The sequence below is a fragment of the Oryctolagus cuniculus genome, chromosome 6 (assembly GCF_964237555.1).
Source record: "Oryctolagus cuniculus chromosome 6, mOryCun1.1, whole genome shotgun sequence".
NCBI classification, from domain to species: domain Eukaryota; kingdom Metazoa; phylum Chordata; class Mammalia; order Lagomorpha; family Leporidae; genus Oryctolagus; species Oryctolagus cuniculus.
Window position 1 is genome coordinate 68307269 of NC_091437.1, and position 27507 is coordinate 68334775.

At 58.2% G+C, this 27507-nt stretch overlaps 1 protein-coding gene across 3 annotated transcripts in view; it reads left to right on the forward strand.

The window, feature by feature from the left end:
* ADAMTS2 (ADAM metallopeptidase with thrombospondin type 1 motif 2) overlaps positions 1–27507 on the forward strand; it is a 224230-nt gene that overhangs the window by 129819 nt on the left and 66904 nt on the right. For all 3 annotated transcript variants that reach the window (XM_051833770.2, XM_051833771.2, XM_051833769.2), the window contains exon 4: positions 3473–3675. In XM_051833770.2, coding sequence (XP_051689730.2) covers positions 3473–3675 — 203 coding nt within the window. The remainder of the gene's footprint in view (positions 1–3472; positions 3676–27507) is intronic.

Below are 27507 nucleotides of genomic sequence, written 5' to 3' on the forward strand. Positions count from 1 at the left end.
TTCTTGTGGCTGGAGGGCTCAGATAGCATGGTGCTGGCCTCCTTGCAAGGGTCCCCCGGCGGCATCACAGCGCCAAGGTTGGCATCACAGTGGTGGGACATGCGGGGGACAGAAAGCCAGACAGAAGGTCCCGGCTACTCTCTCAGAACAACCTGCTCTTGGGGAACTAATCCAGTTCCACAAGACCCGACTCACTCCTGTGATGACCCATTCTTGAGAGTGGAGCCCCAAGGACCTTGGGACCTTCCTCCAGGCCGCGCTTCTTAAAGGCTCCATGACTTCAACAGCACCCACCCCACTGGGGACCAAGCCTACATCACATGAACCTTGGCAGGGAGGGGGTGGGGGGTGCATTCAAACCACAGCCAAACCACAGCATAACTGAAGTGGGGACAAGCGTGAGAACAGGGTGCAGTCAGTATGGGGACCTGGCTGATGGCTGAGAGAGCACATATCCTGAGAGGGCTGGGCAGCTCCCAGGACATTGGCAGGTGCAGCCCTCAGCCCTCGCACTCAGGGGTGCAGGCAGTGTGCTTTGCCATCTAGGATTGTAGGTGATCTTGGCTACTCTGACCTGCCTGCTCCCTGCTTCCCTGCCTGGCTGTGGCTTCCTCACTCCCTGCGGAGGAGTTCTGCTCCCCCCCATCCGGTTTTCTCACCAGGCTGCTGATGGGTTCTTTGCTGGGAGCCTTCTCTTCCATTCCAGACACTCTAAAAGTGGGGACGGCTTGTGGATGCTTCCTGCTGCCTTCAGGAAGGGTCCCCGGACACAGGGAATGCCGGGAACTAGTGCGCTCTTTAGTCACAGATGGAAAAGGTAGGGTCCTGGAGCTGGCGCTGGTGCTGTGGTGAACCACAGCTTACAATGCTGCCACCCCAATCAGAGTGCTGATTTGAGTCCCAGCTGCTCTTCATCCCTTCCAGTTTTCTGCTGATGGGCCTGGGAAGGCAGAAGGTGATGACCTGAATATTTGGGCCCCTGCCACTCATGTGGGAAAACACGATGGAGTTTCTGGCTCCTGACTTCAGTCTGGCCCAGACCTGGCTGTTGTAGCCATTTGAGGAGTGACCCAGTGAATGGAAGACTCCCCGCCTAACCCCCGCCCACCCCATGTGTGTATGTGTGTATGTGTGTATGTATGTCCCTTTCTGTTGCTCTGCCTTTCGAATAAATAGATGTCTTAAAAAAAAAAAAAAACAAAAACAGAAAACAGTGGTGCAATACTAATAACTCTGCTTGAGGTGGAATCGCATTTCCAAAGCCTTTTTAGAACTCTGCCCTTCTGCACGCACCTGTAGCATGCCGCTGAGTTGGAGGCTGTGCCTGCCTAAGCAGCTTCACGGTGGGCCCTGGCCCAGCCCCGGCCAGGGTGAGGGTCGGGGGCACACAGTGATGCCTGCGAGGACAGGACGCATGGAAGGAGGTGGCAGACAGACGGCAGTAACCCAGGCCCCCAGTGTATAGACCAAGGTTACCACGGGGGTGGCCCTACCTCCTGATTTCTCAAGAGAGATGGAATATTCTAGATTTTTTTTAACCGTGAACGCATGCAGCTTTCAACTGTCAACCAAATTGGGTGTTTCTTAAAGACCTTGCTGGCCCTGCCGAGGGGCCTCCGTGGCCTGGCTGTGCCCTGTGTGGGGCCCTCCACTTGCAGGGGCGGAAGGGAACAGCCAGTCTGTTTCCCAGGGGAAGAGTTCTCTGTGGAAATTACTGTCTTCCTGCCTCCCAAGGTGGTTCTGAAGGTGAGCAGCTGTCCTGCTCGTGGGAAAGGCAGAGAAATAAATGTATAAAAATAGAGCGGCAATTCCTCAGCCCCCTTGGCAAGGTGGAAGGCATCGGCATGTCCCCAGGGAGTACAGGGCTGGCCCTGTGTCCGCTGTGGGCTGCTGAGCTGAGTGGTTGCATTCTGTACGGGCACTGCCCCCGGGGCTGCCGGCCCCAGAGCGGCACTTGCCAGTGCATCCATGTGTGCAAGCCCATGTGTGTACACATGTATATGCATGTGTGTGAGCGTGAGGGACAGAAACCTAGGCCGCTGCTCAGCCCTGCCCCCAGCTGCCTGCTCCTCTCTGTCAAAGCCCTCATCTACTTCCACTCCTCCCCAGGGTGCTGCCTACCGCAGCCCCTGCCTCCCACCTGCAGCTCTGAGGCAAGCAGCAGGGGGAAGGCGAGAGCTCCCGGCTGAGACTCGGTCTTCCCAGCTGTGAAATGGGGACAAGGCCTCACACCTGAGACCCCAAGCCGACCCTAGTGGTCAGCACTAGACGAGGAGATGTGTGCCTGGGGCCAGGTGGAGGGGGCGACCTGGTGCCAGGCTGGGTGAGTGGCTGGGCCGCCTCCAGAGCCTGTCAGAGCTGCCCTGACCCATATGGTGTGGCCCCTGCTCTTATCCGTGGTGGGTAGAGGGGAAAAATGAGAAGAGTGGAGGTGCTATGGTGGGGGCAGAGACAGCTGGGCTGGGCTCTCCCCCCACACCCAGGCTGCAGGGAGGCTGGACCCAGACCCTACCCAGGGGTTGGTGATGTCATGTGTGGTTCTTAGTGCTCCCAAGGACAGGAGCCTCGGAGCACCCGCCCCGGGAATACCTCAGGGAAGCAGGACCCTGGAGTAAGGGCCTGCCTCGGGAGGCTGCCAGCCAGGGCCCTGGCACCCAGGCTCGGCAGGCACTGGGTCGTGTGACTGAGGCTGCCATCCATGGCAGAGCACCAGCCCACCCAGCTTCACTGCCACCCCCAGAGGGCTGCAGAGGAGGGCTGAGAACTGGCACGGGGGTCCCAGGAGCACTCCAGACCCAGCAGGAAGGCAGAAGCCTCAGCTTTGTGGACTGTGGGAACAACATCCTGGGGTCCTGGTCTGGCCGCCCACATAGCCAAGTGCTGGGCCTGTGGGGGAAGACTGGGGGAGCTGTCCTGAGCAGCGCTCACTTTGGTCCATGCACCATCTTAGCAGCAGTGGCAGGTGCATTTCACCCGGTGGGGGGTGGGGGAGGCCTGGACAGGAGGAGGGGCTTGAGCCTGAGCAGAAGGCCTGGGAGGGGGCTGGGCTGTGGGACATAAGCTATCCGCTCTGAGTGTTGGTTTCCCAGTTTTAATGGGGCCGTGGCACCTGGGATGCCCACCCCTTGGGAGTGCGCGAGTAGGTGGAGCGACCCAGCTCTGCCCACTCTCACTCTGGGCTGTGCTTTGACCTCTGTTCCTGGGTGCCAGCCCCGGGCTTCCCACAGCTGTGGTAATCTCACAGGGGCACCGTGGCCCTTGCTGTTAGGAGCTGGGGAAAGGGCCAGCCTTGAAGCCACCGAGGTGTTGGTTTGAGCCTGCGGAGTGGGAGCCCGCTTGGCAAGTCCCCGTTGCCCGTCCCTGGTTCTAGCTTGCTCTTCTGTGAAACGGGCACCTGAGTTCAGGGCGCTGTGCTGAGCTGCATCCTGCAGAGAGCCTGGCTGCCGCTGAAGGCTGGGTCCTTCCCTTGCAGGGGCCTTGGCAGGCAGCCTGGACGGCCTCAGCCGAGCGCTGGGCGTCATGGAGGAGCGCGTGAACAGCTCGCGGCGGAGGGCGCGCAGGCACGCCACGGACGACGACTACAACATCGAGGTCCTGCTGGGCGTGGACGACTCCGTGGTGCAGTTCCACGGGAAGGAGCACGTGCAGAAGTACCTGCTCACGCTCATGAACATCGTGAGTGTGGCCGTGGAGGCGGGCTGACAGGGGGACGGGAGGGGGGGGGGAGGGCGAGGCTGGGGGAGGGCGGAGCCAGAGAGGCTCTGGGGTGGGGAGGGGTGCCCAGGTGAGAAGGCGTGAGCGTCCCCAGCCTTCCTAAGCCTCAGTGCGCTCACCTACAAGGGGGCAGCATTTCTGCCTCGGCAAGCCTGTTGGCGGGCTAAAGCCGTTTCTCACGCTCCACGGTCGTCAGCGTACCCGTTCTCTTGATGTTTGCTCTGACCCGCAGCCCGCTTCCTGTGAAGAGGCAGCCGAGTGTCTGTTAGAACTGACAGGCGCCAGTCCCGACTTCCCCTTGATGTTGTCAGAGGGCCTGAAGATTGAAGAGGGGGTTCCTTTCTCCCCGTGAGCCTGGGCTATTGAATGAGGGTTCCTGTGTCGCCTGAGTCTCCTGGGGTGCCTGTCCTGTCTGCCCAATGCTGAGTGAGGCAGGGCTGGCCCTCACCACGGGCTGGGCACCTGCTGTGTGCAGTGGGGAGACCCCTCCTCTCTACCTGGCTCATGCTGACCCGAGCCACTCTGGGGATGTGGGTGTTCAGCCTTCCAAATGCAGGCGTCCAGGGAGCGTTGTCCAGCTGGGACAGAGAGAGCCTGGTCAAGGACATTGTGGCCTTGAACTTGAGGGACCCTTGGGTGGGCAATTGGTGGGGAGCAGTCTGAGCCGAGGCCAGGACTTACAGAGGGCTGGATATGGCGGCCAGGAAGGTCTAGAGTAGAATGGAGCGTGTCACCACGAGGTGTTTCCCAGATCTGGCTGCAGGAGGGCAGCAAGGGGCACTCAGCTCTGCTTCTCTGAGCCAGGTGGTGAGCTCCTGGGGACCCACTGGCACGTGGTCGGAGCCCCAGGCCCCCCTGGGAGAAGAACCAGCGATGGCAGGAGGGAGGACTGAGCCAGCTGAACGCTGAGCGTGCACCTTGCTGTTGGCCTGCGTGGACGAGCCGTCGCCCCCTCTGCAACTCTGCCTCTTCCCCTGCAAAGTGGGCTGGGGGCTTTTGCTTCTGAAGTGTGTGCTTAATTCTGCAGACCGTGGCCACACTTAATCTCGTATTCATTTTGAAGATGCATTTAATATAATAATAATAATAATAATAATAATAATAATAAAAGCATGAGTGCCGTGTTGAGCTCCTAATGGGTGGCTGTGTGCCAGCTCTGTGTGCTGGCTGTGAATCAGGAAACATCTTCAGAAATCTTTGCTCTGAACCTGTAAGACGAAAAGGTGTAAAATCTTGTCTGTCTCCCTCACCCCTGCCTCCCCGCCAAGCATTACACTGTCTTGTAACTCTGTAGAAAACAGGACTGTGCTTGGAATTAGAGTCCAGGTCCACTTCTGCTCTCACCTTTTCCAGCTGTGCTGGTGGGAATGCCGCTGCAGTCTGTGAGCCTTGGTTTTCTCATCTTTGAAATGGGTCAGTAATTTCTGTATTAGTCGCTTTTGCATCGCTCCACCAGATTTCCTGCTCGGGTTCGACTATATGGAAACTTAATTCAGTTATGGTGTTTATAGGCGGGGCCTTCTGGGGGTGATCAGAGTGGCTTAGTTCACCAGGGTGCAGCTCCTGTGACTGGGACCTGGTGGCACAGACGCCCACACATGCACCCTCTCTCTTGCCATCGGGTATCTTGTGCCACCTTGGCACTCTGCCAGCCACAATGCCATCCCCCGAGGCCAAACTGAGGGACGGTAGGCCTCCAGGGAGTCATGAGCCACAGCTAACCCCTCTCCTTGATAAAGTCAGCTGGCCCTGGGGGACGTCATTAGAGTGATGAGGCGGAGTGACCAAGGCCACACCAGGGCCTGGGTGCTGGCGGGGTTTGGTTAGCACAGTGTCGGAGGCTGGAAGTCCAAGGTTGGTGGCCCCGTTGTTTGGCCTCTGGCGAGGGCCTCGTGGTGGGTGACATCACAGCAGGCATGCGTGTGGGAGGGAGCGATCACAGGGTGAGATGGGCAGCCAGACAGGGGCCTGAGGGACAGGCTGTTCTGTTCTAACAGATCCCTCCAGAAAGAACGGCTCACTCACTCCACAGATACAGTGCCTTCTAAGGACAGCATCCCCAGTTACCCCACCACCTCCCGCTCACTTGGCCTCCGCCAACCTCGCCACACCGTGGGCCTGAGCTCCTGGCTCATGAACCTGTGGGGACAGACACAGCCAAACCCCATGGTTTCCATCTGGGGGATGTGTTGTGAGCGTTAGATGAGATATTGGAGGTGGGTGTGTCTTCCGTCTCTAAGTGAAGTGTAGCCTTGCTTTCGTGACGCCGCTGGTAATTAGCTCAGCCACAGTGCAGGCAGAAGCTTTCCCTGGGAGTCGGGCATCCACCTTTGCGAGGCTGGGGCCAGGCCCACCTTTGCCCTGGTGTGAAGGTCCCTGTCACAGGCAGCTGCTCCGAGGTCTAGAAGGTTCTCTGTTTTAGCAGTCGACTTTGGTTCATTCATACTCTTGTGAGCCAGTTGTACCCATTTTGGATAATGAGACGGTGAGTTTCTAGAAAAGCATGAGAAACATAAAAGTTTTTTTTATCCTTTTCTCCTTTTTAATATATATTTATTTATTTGCGAGGCAGAGTAACAGGGAGAGTCAGAGAGAGAAAGGTCTTCCATCCGCCAGTTCACTCCCCAGTTGGCTGCAACGGCCAGAGCTGGGCTGATCCAGAGCCAGGAACCAGGAGCTTCCTTTGGGTCTCCCACGTGGGTGCAGGGGCCCAAGGACTTAGGCCATCCTCTACTGCTTTTCTAGGCCATAACAGAAAGCTGGATCAGAAGTGTAGCAGCCGGGACTTGAACTGGTGCCCATATGGGATGCCAGCACTGCAGGCAGAGGCTTAACCTACCACACCACAGTGCTGGCCGCTTAAAAGTTCTAAAGTTACAGGTTATCATCACAACAACAGCAAGATTCCTAGGGATAAATCCAGCAGTTGAGAGAGAGTGGTTGGCCCATGCCTATTTTTCCCGGGCACACAGATGTGCATTTACTCCAAAACGTTTGTTGGACGTGTGCTTGTCCTACACATAGTGGCGGATCCTGTAGGGCCAGCGGCATGGCAGAATCCTGGGGCTCAGGGAGACTCGGGGGTGGGGGTGCGTGTTTGGGATCTGAGCTCCACTCCCCCCGCCACAACCAGGCAAGTTCCAGCTGGCGTTGCCCGTCCAGGAGTCCAGGAGAAGGCGGAGCTAAGGCTAATGGGACTCTGCGGTGGTCTTGGGAGGAGAGGTGATGGGCAGGTGGCACTGCTGGAGAGAGGAGCTTTGGTGGTGATGCAGAGGCGCTCGTCCCGTCCTGTCCACTCGGTGGCGCCTGAGCTGCCCTGGCTCTAGCTCAGTTGGCATGTGGCAGGTGCGAATGAAGACCTGGATGTTGAATGACTTTGTTCCCAGTAGAATGTTCTAACTGTGGTAGAACACACAGAACATAAAGGTTCCTGTCTTCACCATGTTGAAGCGCGCATTCCGTGGTGCCGAGCGTGCAGCCAGCACCATGCTCTGTCTCCAGCTTCCTTCTCATCCCGTGGGAATGAGGTTCTGTCCCCTTAAGCACTGACTCCTCCCTCCCCACCAGCGCAGCCCCTGGCACCACCGCTGTACTCTCTGCCTCTGAACATGACCCCTCTGAGTATGTGAACTCATACATGAACATGACCCCTCTGAGTATGTGAACTCATACAGTGCTGGCCCTCGAGGTGCGTGTGTGTCTTTTCTTTTTCAGGGCTGAGTAATATTCCAACTGGGTATGCACCTCATTTTTTAACAAAAGATCTATTTATTTATTTGAAAGTCAGAGTTACACACAGAGAAAGGCAAGGTAGAGAGAGAGAGAGAGGTCTTCTATCTGCTGGTTCACCCCCCAATTGGCTGTAATGGCCAGAGCAGCTGATCTGAAGCCAGGAGCTTCTTCTGGGACTCCCACGTGGGTGCAGGGGCCCAAGCACTTGGGCCGTCTTCTACTGCTTTCCCAGGCCATGGCAGAGAGCTGGATCTGAAAGAGGAGCAGCTGGGACTTGAACCGATGCCCATATAGGATTCTGGTACTGCAGGCAGTGGCTTTACCCACTATGCCACAGCGCCAGCCCCACCCACTCCATTCTGTTCATCTGTTCATCACTGGAGGGACACCGGGCTTGCCCCTGACTCGTGGCTGTTGTGAGCAAAGCTGTGACTGTGGGTGTGTGGATGTCCGATTGAGATCCTGTTTCCATTCCTGGGGCCGATGCCCAGGAGGGCCTTGCTGGGCCCTGCGGTGGTGGACCTCAGGTTTAGTTTTTGGAGAAACAGCCCTGCCCATGCTGTGGGACAGTGCCCAAGGGCTGGCATTCCTCCATGTCCCTGTGTGTACTCCTTACTCCTGTCTCCTGGTGGGTAACTGATCCGTAATTAACTTGCACTGGGATTGAAACTGTAGGTGTGGTGAGTGTCTCCTGCACTGATCAGCACAGCACAGTCTGGGGAGATCCAGGCACAGTGGACCCGCCCACCCTGATATGGGCGGACCCTGGGGCCACAGCCCTGCATGGCCCTCGAAGGCCTGGCCAGCACCACTGACCTTGTGGCCCTAGCCTGTCCCCAGATGAGGGCCATCCTGCTCTGGAAGCAGGATGTGGTGGGGTCCCAATGGCTGGGGCCCGGGATGTAGACTCAGAGGGAGGGGCTGCGGTGGGCGGTGGCAGGCCTGGCCCCACCCTGGGTGTGCCCAGTAGCCTCTGGCTCCCTCTTCTTCTTCTTCTTCTTTTTTTTTTTTTTTTTTTAAGATTTATTTATTTATCTGGGGCCGGCGCTGCGGCGCGCTGTGGCACAGTGGGTTAAAGCCCTGGCCTGCAGCGCCGGCATCCCATATGGGTGCCGGTTCTAGTTCTGGCTGTTCCTCCTCCTATCCAGCTCTCTGCCTGGAGAAGCAGTAGAAGATGGCCCAAGTCCTCGGGCCCCTGCGCCCGCATGGGAGACCCAGAAGAGGCTCCTGGCTCGTGGCTTCCGATTGGCCCAGCCTTGGGTGTTGTGGCCATTTGGGGAGTGAACCAGTAGATGGAGGACCTCTCCCTCTCTGTCTCTACCTCTCTCTGTAACTCTGTCTTTCAAATAAATAAAATAAATCTTTAAAAAAAGATTTATTTTATTTATTTGAAAAGAGCAGTTAGAGAGAGACACAGAGAGAGATCTTCCATCTACTAGTTCACTCCCCAAATGGCCACAACACCCAAGGCCGGGCCAATCGGAAGCCAGGAGCCAGGTGCTTCTTCAGGGTCTCCCATGTAGGTGCAGGGGCCCAAGCACTTGGGCGGTCTTTTGCTGCTTTCCCAGGCACATTAGCAGGGAGCTGGGTCAGAAGTGGAGCAGCCAGCACTTGAACTTGTGCCCATATAGGATGCTGGCACAATAGGCGGTGGCTTTACCCACTACACCACAGCACCAGCCCCCTGTGGCTCCTTGTTCAGCGAGGGTGAGCTTGGCCTACGGGGCACCCTTGAGGATCTCTTTATGGGGAAAGGTTGGTTGAGGTAGGGGTCCCGGCAAGGGGCAGACAGGTAAAGTTCATCCAACACCCCTGTTCCCCACTCAGCTTCCCAGCCTCCCTTGCAGCTAGCTGGGGGCTGTGTGGCCAGTTTTGTCTAATGGCCCATGTGCAAGGATGCTCCCTGCTTCTCTTTCCCTGTCATGGCAATCTTGGAACCCCCTGTCCCAGAAGGCACCGCTGCAACGCGGGATGGGGCTACCCAGCCCACCCTGGGCAGCGAGTTGAGCCAGGGCGTGCCCATGGGCCCCCGAGCCCTGGAGCATGCTTTGTTTCTGTTCCACGGCCTGCCCTGTTGTGTCCAGGCCAGGGCTACTCCTGTGAGTGAGACAGGACCCAGAACCTGTTCCCAGGCTCTGCTGGGGAGGGGCCCCAGGCAGTGCTCAGGGAAACTTCAGATAATGATAAAGAGCAGGGAGAAGGAAGCAGGACTGGGAAAAGTGGGCTATTCAGCTCCCGTGCAGGAAGTGGGCAGCCAGCAAGGACATAGGGAAGGACCCTGGAGCTGAGACTGACATTGTGGTGCCTGTGGGGGGGCTGTGGGTTAAGAGAGCGGTGATGCAAAGGCCCTGGGGCCCCTTTGGAGAAATGAAAATGGGCTGGTATGGCAGGCAGGAGGCAAGGTTGGGAGGGAGGCCAGAGGCGGCAGGGCCAGTCACAGTGGTCTCTGTGGCGAGGGAGTGAGAGCGGGCGAGACGTCTCTCGGGCTGAGGCTTCCTTTCTGCACGCATGGGGAAGACAGTTTGTCCCTGTTCATGGAGGAAAGGGGATGAGTGGAGGTACCCCGTCTTCATCTCAGACTCTCTGGAGGCCAGAGAGGTTGGGATTGCTCTCTGTGTGCTTCGTGGGAGCCGCCTGGGCGTGCAGAGGATCCCCCAGCATTGACACCACCCCCTCCAACCCATTCTGGCACCCTCGCCACTCCAGGCTCCTTCTCCTCCTTAAATCTCGAAAAGTAACATTTTTGCTTATTAAAACGTTCTATATTTAACACAGATGATGTTTTATTTACGAAGGAACATTAGGTTAGATTTATGAAGGCACGCGAGGGTTTTCTCCCAGCCGTGATCTACCGCCTCATTTTCACCGCGGCACGGCACTGCGCCGCTGGCCGCCTCGCTGTGGCCGCCGCGTCCTTTGTCCGGACCGGCTTCGCTGCAGGACCTGCTCGGGGAACAAAGCCCATTTCCCCGTGAGAGGTCAGAGATGCCGCGAGCTGGGTGACCGCCGTAGAACTGAGGCAGCCATTCATGTGTAGTCATTTCCTCAAACTCGCTTCCTAGAAGTCCACTCACAGGTCCACAGGTGGGCAGCTACTCCGGCTCCCTGCGCCGGGGCCTTCCCTGAGGCAGGGCGCCACCTGCTGGTGCTCCTGGGAGCAGGTGCCCATCGCGCCCGCCCCCCAGTCCTTTGCAGCTGTGACAACCGGGTGGCACAGCTGGGCTGCATTTTCCTGATGCACCTTGGATTTATAGGGCAGATGAGCTTAGATCCTTAGGAATGTGTAGATTTTTTAAACTGAGACCATTTGTGTGTATGTGTGTGCACCTGTGACCCACCTTAGCTTCCTGGGGTTTTAGTTTCTTTCTTGTTAACTCTGGAAAGTCTTCATATTCAAATAAGGGACCTTTTGTCCGTCACATGTGTGGGCATATTTTCTCCACTTTTGTTGTTTGCCTTTGGCTTGTTCTGTTTGGAATAGTTTTTTAAATTATTTATTTATTTATTTTCATTTTATTTGAAAGGTAGAGACAGACAGACACACATACACAGAGGAATGCGGGGTGGGGGGAGGAGAGCGAGCGAGGGATAGAGATCCATCTTCCGTCTTCCATCTTTTGGTTCACTGCCCAGATGCCCACAGTAGCCAGGGCTGGAGCAGGCCGAAGCTGGGGCCAGGAACTCAATCCAGGTCTCCCACATGGGTGGCAGGGGCCCAACTACTTGAGCCCCCCACCCCCACTGCCTCTGGCATTGTGTATCAGCAGGGTGCTGGATTGGAAGCAGAGGAAATGACTCCAACCAGGTACTGTGATGTGGGGTGCAGGCACCCCAAGGGGCGACCCAGCCATTGCCCCAGATACCCTCAGGTGGCTTCTGGCAGCTGACATGGTGGCGCATGGTCCAGCCCAGCCCCCTTGCCCCCCCCCCCTGCCATTTCTGCCTTGCTTGCCCCAGCCTTCTGAGCCTTCACTGCATTTGTGTGTGGCCATGGCTGCCAGGGGCTGTGGTCAGCAGCGGGGGTTTCTCTTAGCCCCTCCAGGGTGTCTGCAAGGGAAGAATGAAGGGAGAATTCCCGGGAACCAGTCTCCTTAGGTGCACTCTGTTAGTACCTCTTGTAACATCTGGCTGTCTCCAGGTCGCCAGGATATTATCCATGCCCCCCACTTGGGGGAGTGCTGGCCCGTAGGCAGAGCAGGTATGAAACTCCTGGGGCCTAGCGCAAAATGGAAATACAGGATCTTTTGTTCAAAATGCAGGGAACAGAGCTATAACAATGTGTATCAAGCCTCTGGCTTTCTCCCTTCCGTCTCTCTCTCAACCTGACAAGGGTTTTAAATTGACTTCCTAATATCATTCCAAGTAAAGAAAATTGGCATTTTAAACTGTGATCATGTATTTCGTTGTTCCTCTTTATATTATGCAATGCCTATCTTAAATGCAAGTGTTATAGCATTTCGCTTGTATTCGGAATCACCAGAATTAGGCACATTTGTATTTCAAGGCTTATCCCTGGGGCCAGTGCTGTGGTGCAGTGGATTAAACCCCTGGCCTGAAGCGCCAGCATCCCATATGGACGCAGGTTCGAGTCCTGGCTGCTCCTCTTCCGATCCAGCTCTCTGCTCTGGGATAGCAGTGGAAGATGGCCCGAGTCCTTGGGCCCCTGCACCCTTGTGGGAGACCCAGAAGAAGCTCCGGGCTCCTGGCTTTGGATCGGCACAGCTCCGGCCGTTGCCAATTGGGGAGTGAACCAGTGGATAGAAGACTTCTCTCTCTCTCTGTCTCTACCTCTTTCTGTAACTCTGTCTTTCAAATAAATAAAATAAATCTTAAAAAAAAAAAAAGGCTCAACCCCAAGGGCACCCCAAGCTGCCCAGCCCTGATGGGTTGGAGTAGACACCTCCAAGAGGCCACCCCATCAGGTCCCAGGGGGCTTACAGGCTGTGCTGGCACAGGCCCAGACCCCCTGAGCTTGCAAGACAGGGTGCACTCAGTGGGGTCTAACAGCTGCCAGCCCCCCTCCTGCATGCTACACAGGAAGAACACGCGGCCCCGTGTCCTGGCTAGGGCAACCCCTCCTCCAGTGCCGCTGCTCTGACCCAAGGCACATGGCCGAAGGTCATTGTACCTGTGTGCTGGCACACTCAGAGGCACATATGAGGCCAGCCGCCCACCAGGTGTGCCCACCCACTGCGAGCTCAGCATGGGAGGGCCACTGCAGTGCTCTGCCCTGAGAAGCCATGGATGCACTTGCCCCTCCCTGCACCTGCAGGGGCAGAGGGCAGCCAGGAGCCTGCCCTGGGAGGTGGGGGGTGCCATACCGGCGCTGAGGTGCCAATCCCCCAGCCTCCCCCTGGAGCACCCCTGTTGTCTGACAGGTGCCCAGAGCAGCCCTCCTCAGGGGCCCATTCCACGCCCCCTCCCCAGGCTCTGCTAGACTACATCCTGCGTGTTGCACCTTGGCCCCAATCCCCTCTGCTCTTGGGTTCCTGCCCTGCAGCGCTCTGAGCCGGGCCAGCCCGTCGGCCATACACTCCTCCTTGGAGGCCCTGCATGGGGGGCTCTTTCTTCTCCTGCAGCCGCAGCCCTTGAGGTCTCAGCTCTTCCCTGGGCTCGGTGGGCCTGAGTGGGGTCAGAGGCTAGGAGCTCTCAGCCATGGTTCTGATTGATGTCTTTTCCGGAACTATAACAAAACCCCAGGGGTGGGGGCTTTGGCAAAGAAAAGAGGGCCATTTGGCTCCCAGTTCCGGAGGCTTAAGGGCCTGGGGCCAGCGGCAGCAGCACTGGGCTGGGTGGTGCCAGAGTGGCAGGAGCGTGTGTGGGTAGGAGAGGGTCCACGGTGAGACGGGACGCCAGCCAGACACCTGTGGGATGGCCAGGCTGCCTCCTGAGCGCTCCTTTCTTCCCTCTGGGGCAGCTCCTCCCAGGCCTGCTGGTCTCTGCGTGGACATCCTGGCCACCTTGCCACAGTGCCACAGAGCTGCCAGCACATGGGCCCCTGGGCGGGAGCCACGTGGAGACCACAGCAAGCCCTTGGAGAATGGGGTTTTGTCGCCCAGCTGTGTGACGGGGCTGTGAACCCTGGGGCAGAGGCACGGCCACCCGGCCCTGCTGAGGACCCAGTTGCTCCCACAGCTGGCCTCCCTCTGCCCCCATTCTGCTCCACCCTCCTGCTTTGTCCTGGGCAGCAACCTCCCTGGGTGCTCCCTGCCGGGCTTCTCCCAGCGTGGGCACTCAAGTCCCGTTTGGCCCATCCTGCTGCCCACTGCCCGGGTGCTCCCGGGCAGAGCTGAGGTCCAGGCCTTTGAGCATCCCTGATCAGAGTGCTGGTTCGAGTCCTGGCTGCTCCACTTCCAATCCCACTTCCTGCTAATGTGCCTGGGAAGGAAGTAGCTGATGGCCTTTAGAATGAACCAGAGGATAGAAGATGTCTCTTTCTCTCTCTCTGTCCCTCTGCTTGTCAAATAAATAAATCTTAAAAAATAAATAAATAAATAAATAAATAAAATTAGGAGCCGGCGCTATGGTGTAGCAGGTAAAGCCTCCGCCTGCAGTACCAGCATCCCATATGGGCGCCGGTTCGAGTCCAGGCTGTTCCACTTCTGATCCAGCTCTCTGCTATGGCCTGGGAAAGCAGTAGAAGATCGCCCAAGTGCTTGGGCCCCTGCACCAATGTGGGAGACCTGGAAGAAGCTCCTGGCTCCTGGCTTCGGATTGGCACAACTCTAGCCGTTGCAGCCTATTAGGGAGTGAGCCAGTGGATGGAAGACCTCTCTCTCTCTGCTTGTCCTTCACTCTCTATGTAACTCTGACTTTCAAATAAAATAAATAAATCCTTAAAAAATGAAATGCATAACCCAAGAATATAATCATTTATTTTCTTTACCAGTTATGCACTGTGGGTAGCCGTGTGTGCCGTGTGGCCAGCGGTGCAGTTGATTAGTTCACACCAGCACTGCCACACACGCAGGAGGGGCACACTGAGCTGCAGCCTCAGGGGCCGGCTGCGACTCCCCTAAGTGGTAGTTTCCAGCCCCATCGTGGTCTGGGGGGACCACCGCCACATCTGTGCTCTGTCATTGACAAAGTATTGTCTGCACATGTCTGTGATATGTTAACATTAAAAAAATTATTTATCTAGAAGGCAGAGTTACAAAGCAGAGATAGACAGAGGGAGATCTTCCATCTGCTGGTTTACTCCCCAAATGGCCACAAGAGCTGTGGTTGTGCTAGGCCAAAGCCTGCAGCCTGGAACTTCATCCAGATCTCTCCTACATGGGTGGCAGGGGCCCAAGCACTTGGACCATCTACTGCTGCTTTCCCAGGTGCATTAGCAGGGAGCTGGATTGGAAGTGGAGCAGCTGGGACATGAACCGGCACCCACAGGGGATGCTGGCATCGCAGGTGGCAGCTTATCCCACTGTGCCACAGTGGCAGCCCTAGCATTTTTAAAAGTGAAGTCTATCTGTGCCAAGACTTCAAGAAGTATAAAGCGTGGACCCAGGTTGCCTGCTCCTGTGTGGCTTATTGCATCAAATGGAAGCACTCATCTCTGTCTTCAATACAGAGGAACCCAAGGCCTCAATGCGGTCCCGAAATTTGGAGCTGCACTCACTTCAGATGCGAGCCAGGCTACGTGGTTGGAGACAGCCAACCCCTACCCTAGCCGGTGTTTAGCCTGCTGCTGCTGGGAGCACACACCGGGAGTCCTGCCAGAAACCAAGTGCCACTTCTTTTGGGTGGCTAACTTTTTTATTTTTATTTTTTTAGATTTATTTATTTATTTATTTGAAGGGCAGAGTTACAGAGAGGCAGAGGGAGAGACAGAGAGCGAGATCTTCCATCAGCTGGTTCACTCCCCAAATATCCACAAAAGTCAGGGCTAGGCCAGTCCGAAGCCAGGAGCCAGGAGCTTCCTCCAGGTCCCACATGTGGGTGCAGGGACCCAAGCCCTTGAGCCATCCTCTGCTGCTTTCCCAGGTGCATTAGCAGAGAGCTGGGCCAGCAGTGAAGCTGACTCAGCACTCCAACATGGAAGGCCAGCACCACCAGCGCCAGCTTAACCTGGCTGGGGTCCTTGTGTTTGGAATGGAGGTGTCACCTCCTCAGACACGCTCTGAGCTTCACAGCATCCCACAGCCCCTTGCAGCCACGCTTTGCCTTGCTGTCTTCAGCCCACCAAGCCCCTGTACCTGGAGCAGCCCTTCCCTGAAGGCCATCTCAGGGATCTCCCACTGGGCCCGAGCTCTACCCTCAGCCCACCCCAGCCTTGACCTGTGAGGTCACGTTAGGGGTTCTTTACAGGTGATCGGGTGAGCTGGCCCTAGCAACCATCTTAAAACAACTAAGCAGGAAGAGTGGGTTCCTGGGCAGCTCAAGTTTCTCCAACCGTGTCGACTGCTTGGGAGACTTCCTGAGCCGCGCAGCCCCTCCTCTGCTGGGACAGACATGCACCCTTGTGCCCTTTGACCCCCACCCCCACCCCAGAGCCTGGGGACGGTCCTCTGAACCGCGTGTTCCGTGTTCCAGAACGACTTCTGTTGAATGAATGATTGCTCTCCATGCCGGGGCTCAGCTAGTTTCCTCTTTCCTAATCTAATGCAGAAGTTGGCCTGCACTCCCCACACCCTTGCCAGTTTGCAAACAATCAGGAAGCAATGGTGCAGTTTCTCACCGGCTTGCGAGACACCGGGGCCGCGTGGTGCCGGAGAGGCAGGCAGTGGTGGGACTGGAATGTTCTTTGCTGGTCGCAGGGGAGAGTCGTCCCATGCAGTAGCCGCCCAGCCAGCCGCAAGGCGTCACCCGAGCCCCCTTTCACGTGTCTTTGGCTCTGTGTTCAGAGAAAAACATCTCTGAAACTAGATGCTAAAATTGGAGTTCCTGAAGTTCAGGCGGAGGCAAGAGGCTCCCCAGGCACCAAGCACCGGGGACACCGCACAGGGTGGAGAATTCTGAGCAAAAGCTCCCAACCTCCCCCACAGCCTCCCAGGCCCTTTGGCCTGCTGATTCTGTGGGCCACGGGGCGGGGGGGGGGGGGGGATGTTCCTGGCCCTGTTTCTGTTCCTCATGCTTGTCCCGGTGGCCTGAGAGCCCGCCACACATGCCACCCGGGGACACGGCCGTGGGGGCCAGTGGTGTGCGTGAGGGAAGAAGGCAGGGCGCAGGGCATGGGGATGCTGGCGGGAGCCAGGCAGGCGGACCTGGCTGTGGCTGCAGGAAGTGGCAGGCACTGGGGCAAAAGGTGAGGCCTTGTGCTCCCCCGCCACCGCCCCAAGATGTCCTGGGTTTCATTCACTTGTGGTTATGCAGGAAGAAGCAGGCCCAACTGTTGCCAAATCTTTTTTTTTCCTCTGAGAAGCTGGAAATCCAATTTTCATGGGAAAGCTAATTATTTTTCAATGTGAGCAACAGATTGAAATTAAGAACCTGAAAGGCACAGGTGGATCCAATATGACTCAGAACAACTCTGCTGTGTGGGCGGCCGGCTGCTTCCTTGGTCCTCTAGGAAAGGGCGGCTGCTTGCAGGTGGTGGCACTCCCCCGCCCCCTCCCCCCGCGGCTGTTGTGAGCCTCTCTCGGGCTGCACAGTGGAGTGTCCCAGTGTGCGCTGTCCCTGGTCACTCGCAGCAATCCCTGGGCTCTGGCCCAGGGCCCCATGGTTGGCACTGGGCTGTGGATGTGAGAGAGAGGTACCTGACACCCAAGGGGCTGGGTGCAGAGGAGGGCAGGGCAGAGGGACAGCCAGGAATTACGCTCACAGGAAAGTGGCCTGGGAGCTGGGACAGGACCTCTTGGACCAGGGCCGCTCCAGCCACCCCTCACCCCAGGGACTCCCACAGTGACACAGCTGGGCAAAGATGCTCTTCGTGGTCTCCCCGCACTGCCCCAGCCGCCGGGGTCCTCTCTCCCTGAGATGCCACCAAGGCCCTGAGGGACTGGTGTGGTGGTGGTGGTGGGGCCTCTGGCCAAGGCATGGGTTCTCCCAGAATCCCCCAGGGCATGCTCTCCCTGCCACCGCTCCTGCCAGCGTCTGGACAGCATGCGACCTGGCGGCCTCTCGCCTCCTGTTTCCACGAGCCTTCCTGTGTGTCCCCTGGGCTGCCCCAGTTACGTGTCCTCCGTCCACAGAGTGGCGTGCCCTCCTGCGCCGTCAAACACACAGCACCTTTAAGAGAGTGTTTCCTGGGTGCTGGTAATGCCCCCCACAGAGCCCTGACTCCACAGGGTGGAGAGAGGCACAGAGCCGTAGAGGGAACGCTGCGGTAGGGGTCCCCTGCACCCCCATCCCTGCCGTGTGGCGTCCCCCACCCCACCCCAATGACAGCTGATGCGGGAAGCCTAGGAGCAGCCTGTCCTTGGCCTCCCCTGGGGAGCTGACGGTTGTCAGAGCGGGAGCTGGCGTCCCCATGGACAAGGAGGGCCAGGCACTGTCACTCCTCGATGACAGTTTGAGGCAGCTGTGTGGCTTGTTGCGAGCAGGCTCCAGCAAAGAGATGACAGCTGAGCCACAGAAGCAGACAGGACGCGCCGGGGAGGGCTGTCACTCCCGCCGCAGCGACCCTGGCTCCTGCTCCCTTGCCTGGCGGCTCTGGGTGGTGTTTCTGGGCTGGCTTAGGGGCTCACATAAGGGAACCACAAGTTTCATTTCAGATTCAGAGAGGGTCTGCCTGCCTGAGTTTGCTTTGACGGTGAAAGGTTTGGCACATAGCAGGTATCTTTTGAATGAATGAGTAGATGGATTCCCAACCCACAGACTCCTGTAGAAGACACAGATTCCACTGGTCAGTGAAGTCGCAGGACCACCTTCTGTGTGCCTGGGCTGGACACCAGAAGCCCCAGGTCCCAGGGACACACAGTTTTTCATCTCGGCAGGTTTGCGAGTTGCTCCCTAGAGTCACTACCCTGATGCCTCCCGCGCCCACTCCCATGAGTGATGAGCCTCTTGGTTTCTCTGTGCCTCGCTGGAGGGACAGGATCATGGTACTCACTTGCAGGGTGCACGTGGGGAGGAACCGGCATAGCCCTTGGAAGGGCAGAGCTGACCGATGAGGTGCAGCCGTTGTCCCTTCTGCCTGTGGCATCCGGGAACGAATCCAGCCCAGCCAGCTCTGGATCTCGGGAAGCTCTCGGCTCTTGTGGGGAAAACACACGCCCACTCTCCCTAGCATAGTGAGAAGGAGACCTGGGCAGCCAGAGGCAAGGTCGGGGCACCCTCTGCCCAGCCGGGGAGAGGGTCATAGCGGAAGGGACTTCTTGAGCTGAGTGGTTACGGATTGACATTTCCCAAGTAGCAGGGTGAGGAAGATGTTGTGGCCTGCAGAGGGAACAGCGTGTGCGAGCTGGGGGCCCTGCATGGGGAGTGGGGCCTTGGAGGCTGGATGGCTGGGTTGAAAGGGAGCTGAGCTGGGGCCTGGTCTTGAAGCTCCCGGTCTGAGGAGAGGCAGACGGGCAGGTGGTTCATCTCCCAAAGACCAGAGAGGGCACTGTGCACCTGGGGACAGCATCTGAGTTAGCATAGCTCCCTGGGAACGTCGCGTCGTCAGAGTGTACGTCCAATGGAAGCAGTGTGGTGGTCAAGATGATAGCGTAGGGGACGAGCGTGGGCACCACGGCCGTGGGCAAGGTGCTGGTGATGATTCAGGCACGGGGCAGCCCTCATGCTCCCTCCCGCCGTGTCTGGCAATGAGCCACACGCGTGGGCTACCCCTCTGTGGCCCTTCCAAGCTGGAGCAGAAATGAACAGGAGGCCTGGGATGGGGGTGCTGGAGCCTCCAAGGCAGCAGCCCCCTCCTGTTGGTTCTGGGCTTCCTGTATAGCTGCGGGGTGGGGGGAAGGGACAGGGCGTCAGGCTCTCTAGGTGCACCCATGCATTTTCTTCTCTGCCCCAGCCCTGGCTCTGCACTCCTCTCCAGGAGGAGTGAACCATCCAGGGCCCAGAGGTGGCTCGTGCGGTCCTCGGCTGTGGGCGGAGGAGCGGGGACAGGGAGCAAGTCTGGTGTGGGAGCTATGGTGCAGGGGGGCAGGAGTGCAGGGGGGCAGGGGCTGGGCAGTCAGACAGAAGCACCTCTGTCCTGGAGGTTGCCACACAGCCTGCAGGGTCTCACTGCCACCAAGGGGTGTGGTTGCAGCAGGGAAGCGGGGAGACCTCTTCATTTTGCTGTTTGCTGAAGATTCCTCACGGCCCCTTGCCCTTGCACGGGGCACAGAGCCAGGTGTCAGTCTGTTGTGGTGTCCTCCGCCTCTTCTGCTTCTATGTCTGCACCTCCAGGGTCTCCCCCTGCCTCCTCTTTGGGTGGGTGGGCATGCCAGGGCCCTCAGGGCAGTAGGGAGGCCGCCCCAGGTCCTCTCGGCTTTTGCTTCAGGCTGGTAGTCTGGTGTGGTTTCCAGGCTGCTCAGGTGCATTGGGCCCCTACCCTGTCCGAGTCCTGTGCCTTTGCTGCGCCATCCCCTCCGCGGCCTCTCCAAGTTCACAGCCAGTTACACTCCCCTGTCCCAGTACGGGCATGGGGTGGCACTAGGTCTTGCTTCTCAGGGCCTCTCTCTGAAAGGAGACTCCAGGGTTTGCACCCGGGTCGGTGTGGTCAGGGAAAGCCGCAAACTCAGCAGAGTGCCGGTGACAGCCACAGGCACTGCCAGCAGCAATCAGTCCCAGGCTGCTTGAAGCTGGTGACTCAGACAAGAGCCCCCGGGGGATCCCCAGATGCACCTGAGCTTTGGCTGCCCCAGGGATGCTGTGGCTGTCTGGGGCTCCAGGAGCTACGGCTCAGCTCCAGAAAGCAGCCCGGGGCCTCCTGCTGTCGGGTTCCCGCAGACCCTCCTGGGTGGGTCCTGGGTGAAGCCCAGGTGGACCACGCGGATTTCCAAGCGCAGCTTCTGCTGGCTGGCCTGCCTTTCATCTGGTGCCTGTGTGCTGCAGCTTTTTTTTTTTTTTTAAGATTTATTTATTTATTTGAAAGTCAGTTACACAGAGAGAAGGATAGGCAGAGAGAGAGAGAGAGAGAGGTCTTCCATCTGCTGGTTCACTCCCCAGTTGGCCAGAGCTGTGCTGATCTGAAGCTAGGAACCAGGAGCTTCTTCTGGGTCTGCCATGTGGGTGCAGGGGCCCAAGGACTTGGGCCATCTTCTACTGCTTTCCCAGGCCATAGCAGAGAGCTGGACCGCAAATGGAGCAACTGGGTCTCGAACCAGTGCCCATATGGGATGCTGGCACTGCAGGTGGCGGCTTTACCTGCTTCGCCACAGAGCCAGTCCCAGCGCTATGGATTTTTAAGACATTACGGCCATCAGCATCTTATTTTTTTAAATTTATTTGACAGATAGAGTTAGACAGTGAGAGAGAAAGACAGAGAGAAAGGTCTTCCTTCCGTTGGTTCACCCCCTAAATGGCCGCCATGGCCGGAACTACGCCGATCCGAAGCCAGGAGCCAAGTGTTTACTCCTGGTCTCCCATGCGGGTGCAGGGGCCCAAGCACTTGGGCCATCCTCCACTGCCCTCCCGGGCCACAGCAGAGAGCTGGACTGGAAGAGGAGCAACTGGGACTAGAACCCGGTGCCCATATGGGATGCTGGCACTTCAGGAAGAGGATTAACCAAGTGAGCCATGGTGCTGGCCCCAGCATCTTATTTTTTATCCCATGTTTTCCCCCAACAGAGATAAGAATTCAAAGCAGAGGCTTAAATACAGTGCACAAATGAGAGCAGGATTTATTTTAAAAGAGAGAATGAATGTGCAATCACGTGTGAGTGTGGGCCACCCTGCACGGAGCGGCCACGTGTGTCAGTTCTTTTTATGAGGTAGGGGGTGGTGTCCTAATTGAATATGCAAATGAGGTGGAGTTTGGGGTGGGGGGGAGGGTTTCTAGGCACCTCCATGTGGAGCTTAGCGTCCAGGTGGCCATCTTGGCATCTCCTTCCTGGTCCTGCATGAGACACAGGAGCATCATGGGAACACGGGCAAACTGGATTGAAAGGTGGTGGTGGGGGTTGGAGTTAAAGTGTGGAATTACCCAGAAATTAAGGAAGCAGATCTTCTACCTGTATTTATTCCTACCTGAATCCCTTGCTTAGCTCCCTCCCATCAAATCCTGAAAACAAATGTGAGCAGTGAGGATTATCATTAATTCCATTTCACAGGCGTGGAGACTGAGGCCCAAAGTCATAAGACAGGATCACAGTGGAGCTCATGGTAGGTGTGACACCTTCACTTCTGCCACTCCCCCTCCCCAAATTCAGGAGAAGGAGAGGGCCAGCTTCTTGGCCGTTGCTGTTTCAGTGGTGTCCTGGTTACATGGTTGCCAAACACTTGCTGAGCCTCCCTGGGTTCCAGGCCCTGGCCCAGCTTGTTTGGGAGGGGGCTGCTCTGGTCCCCTCCCTGGGGCACCTGCAGTGACATCCTGGGTCCTGTGCCTGAGAGGGGGCAGGAACAGATTTCGCTCATGTTCTTGCCCTGGGTGTTGCAGGAGGGACTCTCACTGTCTCAGCCCTGCTGGTCCTTCCCCTGTGCATTTCATCTGATACATCCTGAGCAGTGGTCAGGGTCAAGTTTACTCTTGCCTTGCCGCTGAAGATGTGCACAGGGATGTTTGTTCTCAGGATGCACCTTGGCTGCCACGGCTTCTCTGCACCTGCGCACAGAGGAGCACAGCCCTCCCTGGAAGCAGGCATACCTAACTCTCGGGCTTCTGCTGCAGCCCCCTTCCAGGCCTCCACCCGGGTGGGCCTAGCCTGGCCTCTGGAGGGGCCACAGAGGCCTGGAGCAGGCTGTGCATCCTCCTCCCAAGGCCTTCAGACTCCGTGCCAGGTTCACTCCTTCCCCAGTAGGCCCAGACTGCCTCTAATTGCCCAAAGCTCCGCAGTGGAAGTGGGAACTTTCCTAAATGTTGGGCGAGGGGTGGGAACCCCAGCCTCCCTGCTCCTGCTGGCCTTCCTGCCTCCCTCCTCCACTTGGAGGAGAGACTCCCCTCTGTCTGTCCTAGGCCACCTTGGTCGGGGGGGGGGGGGGGGGGGGCCTCCCCGCGTGCCAGTGGAACTCCACCTCGCACAAGGCGAACTTTTACATTGTCATGCAGAGCCGCATCCTTCCTTATTGTGGATTCCAGAGCGGAGACTTGGCTGCGTCTTTGCATAAGCAGAAGAGGCATTACAATGTATTTCCCCAAACAAGACAGCCCTTGGCCTCTCAGCAGGGAAGGTCTGCGGCTTTGAACATTTTCCCCAAGGTTTCAAGATTCCAGGATCAATTTCTCAGACGTGGCTCAAGGACATTGTCGGGGGCTGCCCCTCCCACTGCGGTCTGGGCGGGTAGAGCAGCTTCTCCCCAGCAAGAGGCCTTGAGGAGGGTGGGGGTGGGGAGCAGGGCTGGCATGGGGTGGGGGAGGAGCAGCATTTAGCTGGGGGCCTCTGTTAGGGGTCTTCACAAGCCTGCATCACACGTTTTGTCCATTTCCTATTATTCTGCATCCTCCAAAATGCCCTCAATCCCCCATTAATTCAATACCTTTTTAGTGAGCACCTACTATGCGCTGGTGGACATGGCTGGGAACGGTTGTGCTGGGGGTGGGGAGAGCATGGCAAAGGCCCTGAGTGGGGACAGGCTCCCGTGCAAGGAGCAGCCCAGAGGCAGCAGGGCTGGCTCCTCCCAGCCTTGAGGTTGTGCTGGGGTGCTCCAAGTGATGGTGAGGATTTTGCTCCTTGGAGTAACTGACTCCCTCCTTGGAAACAGATTTATTGCTATGATTTTTTTTTTCCTTTCAAATGCTCTCCAGCTATCTGAAGAATTTGGGGCTGGAGGGGGAGAGAGAATTCCAGGCAGAGGCAGCAGGAGAGGGCGGCAGGCTTTGGGAAGGAGGCCGACCTGCAGCCTGCAGCCAGGATTCCAGGGATGGAGGAGGCAAGGTGAGGCAGGGCCAGCGAGAGGGGCTGGGCCAGCTTCTGAAGGCACGGGGAGCCACTGGCCGGTTAGGCAGAGGGAGGAGTGGTGGGGAATGAGGAGGAGGGAAGGGGGCGGGACGCAGGTGCGGCCCCTGGCCCCCCGCCTTGCTGTCTGAGAGAGGAAACAGGAGGAGGGGGTGTGGAGACTGCCTTCTGTCTCCTGTCTCGTTAGGCCACCTCTGTCAGCTCTCTGCACGGCTGCGGCGGCCGCTGCTATTGAGGATGCACTGGGGATTTTACTGTTGAGTTCCAGGGGTCGCTGGCCCAGGTGGGCCCTGGGAGGGCCCCTCAGCTTCATCTGAACGGCACCATGGGGACCAGGAGCAGCGGGACTCTGGGACTGGGGGGGGGGGCAGGGATGATGGTGTGGGGTGGGGAACAGGCCTTTTCACAGCCCCCTGAAGCTGGTGGGGGGAGCTGCTTGCCAGGGATGGCGGGGGGTGGTGGTGGTGGTGGTGTGTGAAGCATATTTCTCATGCCCTACAGGTATCAGGTGTGGAGATTGGGAGGTAAGACAGCAGCAGGCCCCCTGGTCCCTGTGTGTGGTTGGGGCCACCTGTGCCCCACACCCAGGGACAAGGAGACAACCCCAGCCAACTGCTCCTGGGAGGTGGGTTCTGAGGCCTGGCTCTGCCTGGGGGTGACTGAGGGGAGGGCTCCTGGATGGGTTCCCCCTACGCCGGCTGAAGGGAGCGAGGCCCAGCAGCCGTGAGGGGGGCCAGGTGCAGAGCAGGGACCCTTGGCTGACAGAGGAGCAGAGGTGTCCCAGGAGAGGAAGGAGTCGCAGACGCTGGCGAGCAGGACTGAGGAGACCTCGAGAGCAGGCCATGGCGGGGTCCGAGCAGTCTGCCCGCTCCCCACCTGCTGCTGTGGGTGTTGCAGGTGCCCTCTGGGGCTCCTCCGTGGCTCCCGTGGCTGACCTTCGGCCACCGAGGCTCCTGGAGGGCCAAGGTGAGGGCGCCCCGCCCAGTGCCCCCAGGTCGGAGACTCCCCAACTCCTGGGCCCTGACACACGGGGCTCTGGCCACCTGGCCGCTGCCCTTGCAGCAGGATGGGGCCTTGGTCTCAGGGGCTTGGAGCTGAGCTGGGTGGGGTGGGGGTGGGTTCCGGAAGCAGGCTCAGCCTTGCCCAGTGTCCTTCTCCCACTGAGCAGGGGGTGCCAGTTTGATGTCTTCTTGCATGGAATCCCACTTAGGAGTCCTCACCGTGCCCTCTTCCCCAAGACCAGGCCTCAGCAGCCCCCCTCCCGGTGGCGGGACCCCCATGAGTCACCAGGACCCAGAGACCTCTGACTGCTGTCCAGAGCTGTTTCCAGCTCCTGAGCATGGTCCAAGTGCCTGGATGTGGGTGTCCCAAGAAGCAGCTTAACCCTACACCAAACACCCCTTCCCTCCCTGCTTCTGACCCCAGGACTCTGGCACATGCTGCGGCTTCTGTCAGAAGTACCAGTCCCGCTTCGCCAAGCTAACTTGTTCACGTTTCTCAGCTCTTGCGACATACAGGCAGCGCCAGGCAGTCTCCCCAGAGGCATACTGTCTGGTTTCCCGCCTGTCCTGCAAAGCTGCCTTCAGCACTACAATTCCCTGGAGCTGCTTTCATTGTGCCTCAGTGTCCTTCTCTGCCCCCCTCTGCTGGGTCTGCAGAGGGCCTGCCCTGGGCCCTGGGGGGCGGTGGGCAGTGGGCTCCCACTAGAGACCAGCGCTGACTTGGTTTGAGAAGTCCCGTTGAGCAATGGAGAGGGGGCTGTCGCTGGCCCGGGGTTTGCCTGTTGTGGTGGTGTCAGCATTTACTCACTCGGGGCTGCCTTTCCTGATGTTGCCAGTCCTGGCCTGCGGCAGTGGGGGGTCAAGCACTTCTCCTGTTCAGGGCCTTAAGAGGACTTTGCCAGGTGGGACAGAGGTTAAGCTGGGATCCAGGCCTCGTCCTTGGCTGCATACCCAAATGCCCCGGATGCAGGAGTTAGAATAACCGCAGCCGGGTTCTCGTTGTGCTGCGGCCTGGCATTCCCTGACCAGGCTGCCCACCTGTGTAGTCCTCTCGGGAGGGCCTAGCTTTCTGAGTCACGTGGGCAGAGAGAGGGGCAGCAAGCTCCTCGGCGTCATCCCACAAGGGCACAGATCCCATCCTGGGGACCCCTTCCTCAGGAGCTCAGATTGCCTCTCAAAGGCCCCCACTCCAGGCTGGGGACCCCTGGGGTCAGCAGAGCGGTACCCCCTGGGTGCCCCCTGAAACTGGCTGGTGCCACCCGCCAGCAAGGTGCTTGGGCGCTGGCACCTGCTGCGCACAGCTGGGAGCTGGCTGCCTCCTTCCCATGCTATGCCCTTGGTCTGTGCCCTCCCAGGTCCCACCCCGTGGCTGGGGCTCAGGTCATGTCTGCTTTTTTGCTCCTTATGTGCGATCAGGGTGCTTTTACCTTCTGTGGGCTCAGCCCTGGCTGGAACAATGACCTTCGTGGTAGGCCCTGGCCTTTCTGTCCTCGCCTGCCTCTGCCCCTCCTGGCTCAGCTGAGCCTTGCCCTGGTCATGGTCACGGCCATGGCCTTCTTGGTGTCTACTGTGACTTTGAGCCAAACTCCGGGAGCCACACTGACCAGGCTTTGTGTGCAACAAAGAAAATGATACTTTAGGACAACTTAAAAAAATCCTCTTCCCTCTTAAGAAATATTGGCTTCTCGAGCCATTATGTATCTCAGTGTAGAGCTGAGCGACATGGATGTCTGTGTCTCAGGTTGTGTGCATCTGCCTCGCGGACCTCCCGGGGAGCGGCAGGGCTGCATGGTGTAGGACTCACCTCTACTAGGTCCTTCCTTCAAGCTCTCATAGACATCGGCCCATTGCCCAAGTGCAGAAAGTCAGGTCAAACAAGAGCTGGTTCTTGCAGATGGAAAACCATTATCCCGATGTCACAAGGGGAGATGGCCAAGCCTCCCAGAGAGTCCGGGAGCCCTCCCTGGGGGGCTCCACTTTGTCAGCCGCAGGTGCCAGGTGGGTACCGGGGCATCTGGTAGACCCTTAGGATCCGCACTCACCCTGTCCCTGGACCTGTGCCAAGTCTATAGTCATGGTACAGTCTGGGTTCCTGCAGGTCTGCTCAGATGCTCATTACCTACAGGAAGTGTATGTGGCGGGGAGGGGAGGGGTAGCGGGCCATAGTGAGAAGCTGGGTCTACTGGTGGAGAAGCTCCAGGAGGGACTGTGAGCTGGGGGTCCCACCTGGGGCCTGGGGTTCTCACCAGCCCTGCCCCTGTCACCTGGTGCTGTCTCTGTCTACAGCAGCGAGGACAGAGCTGCTGTGCTCCGTGTCCGTCTCACCCATCATGGCTTCCTGTTCCTCCTTGGCACTCCGATTGCCCAGGTGTCTATTTGTAGACAGATGACAGCTACTGTTGCTCAGGTAGAGAAGTTGAAATTGGGGTTCGGAGCGTGCATGGCAGCATCTGGGGTGGCCTGACTCAGAAATGGCCAGTCAGCACCCTTGGGCTGGACTGGGGGGGCCCTCCATGCAGCAGTGGCACACATGCATCTGTCCTTTCCTGAGGACCTGCCCTGGGCACTGGGCACACAGGGAGGGAGAAGGTAGCTGATGCTGCAGCCCCCAGAGCCCTGGGCTTGATACGAGCCCCTCAGGCCCTGGGAAGGGACTGCTAGGTGGCCCCCGTGGGGAGAGGGTTTGGTCACATGGTGAAGGAGGTGGCCCTGAGAGGCTGTGTCAGGGAGGACCCTGCGTGTGCCAGGGGCATGCTGGGGTTGAAGGAACATCAGAGGGCAGAGGCCTCTGCGGAGCCCAGCGTGGGGTCGTGCGGGGACGGTGATATGCGGAGTGGGAACTCCTCCAGCCATGCTGCCACAGATCCCTCAGTACCCTATGAGACCCGCAGCACCTGCTCCAAAGAACATTTCCAAATGTAGAAAGTGAAACACACAGGAGTAAAACAGTGGTAAAATACAAAGAGGCCCCTGCACCCACAGGTTATGCCTCTGTGGATTCCACCAACCACTGATCGAACATATGTGTAGGCGGCCGACGTCGTGGTGTGGAAGGTTAAGACACTGCTTGCAACACTGGTATCCCATATGCAAGCGCCAGTTCAAGTCCCAGCTGCTCCACTTCCAATCCAGCTTCCTGTTAATGC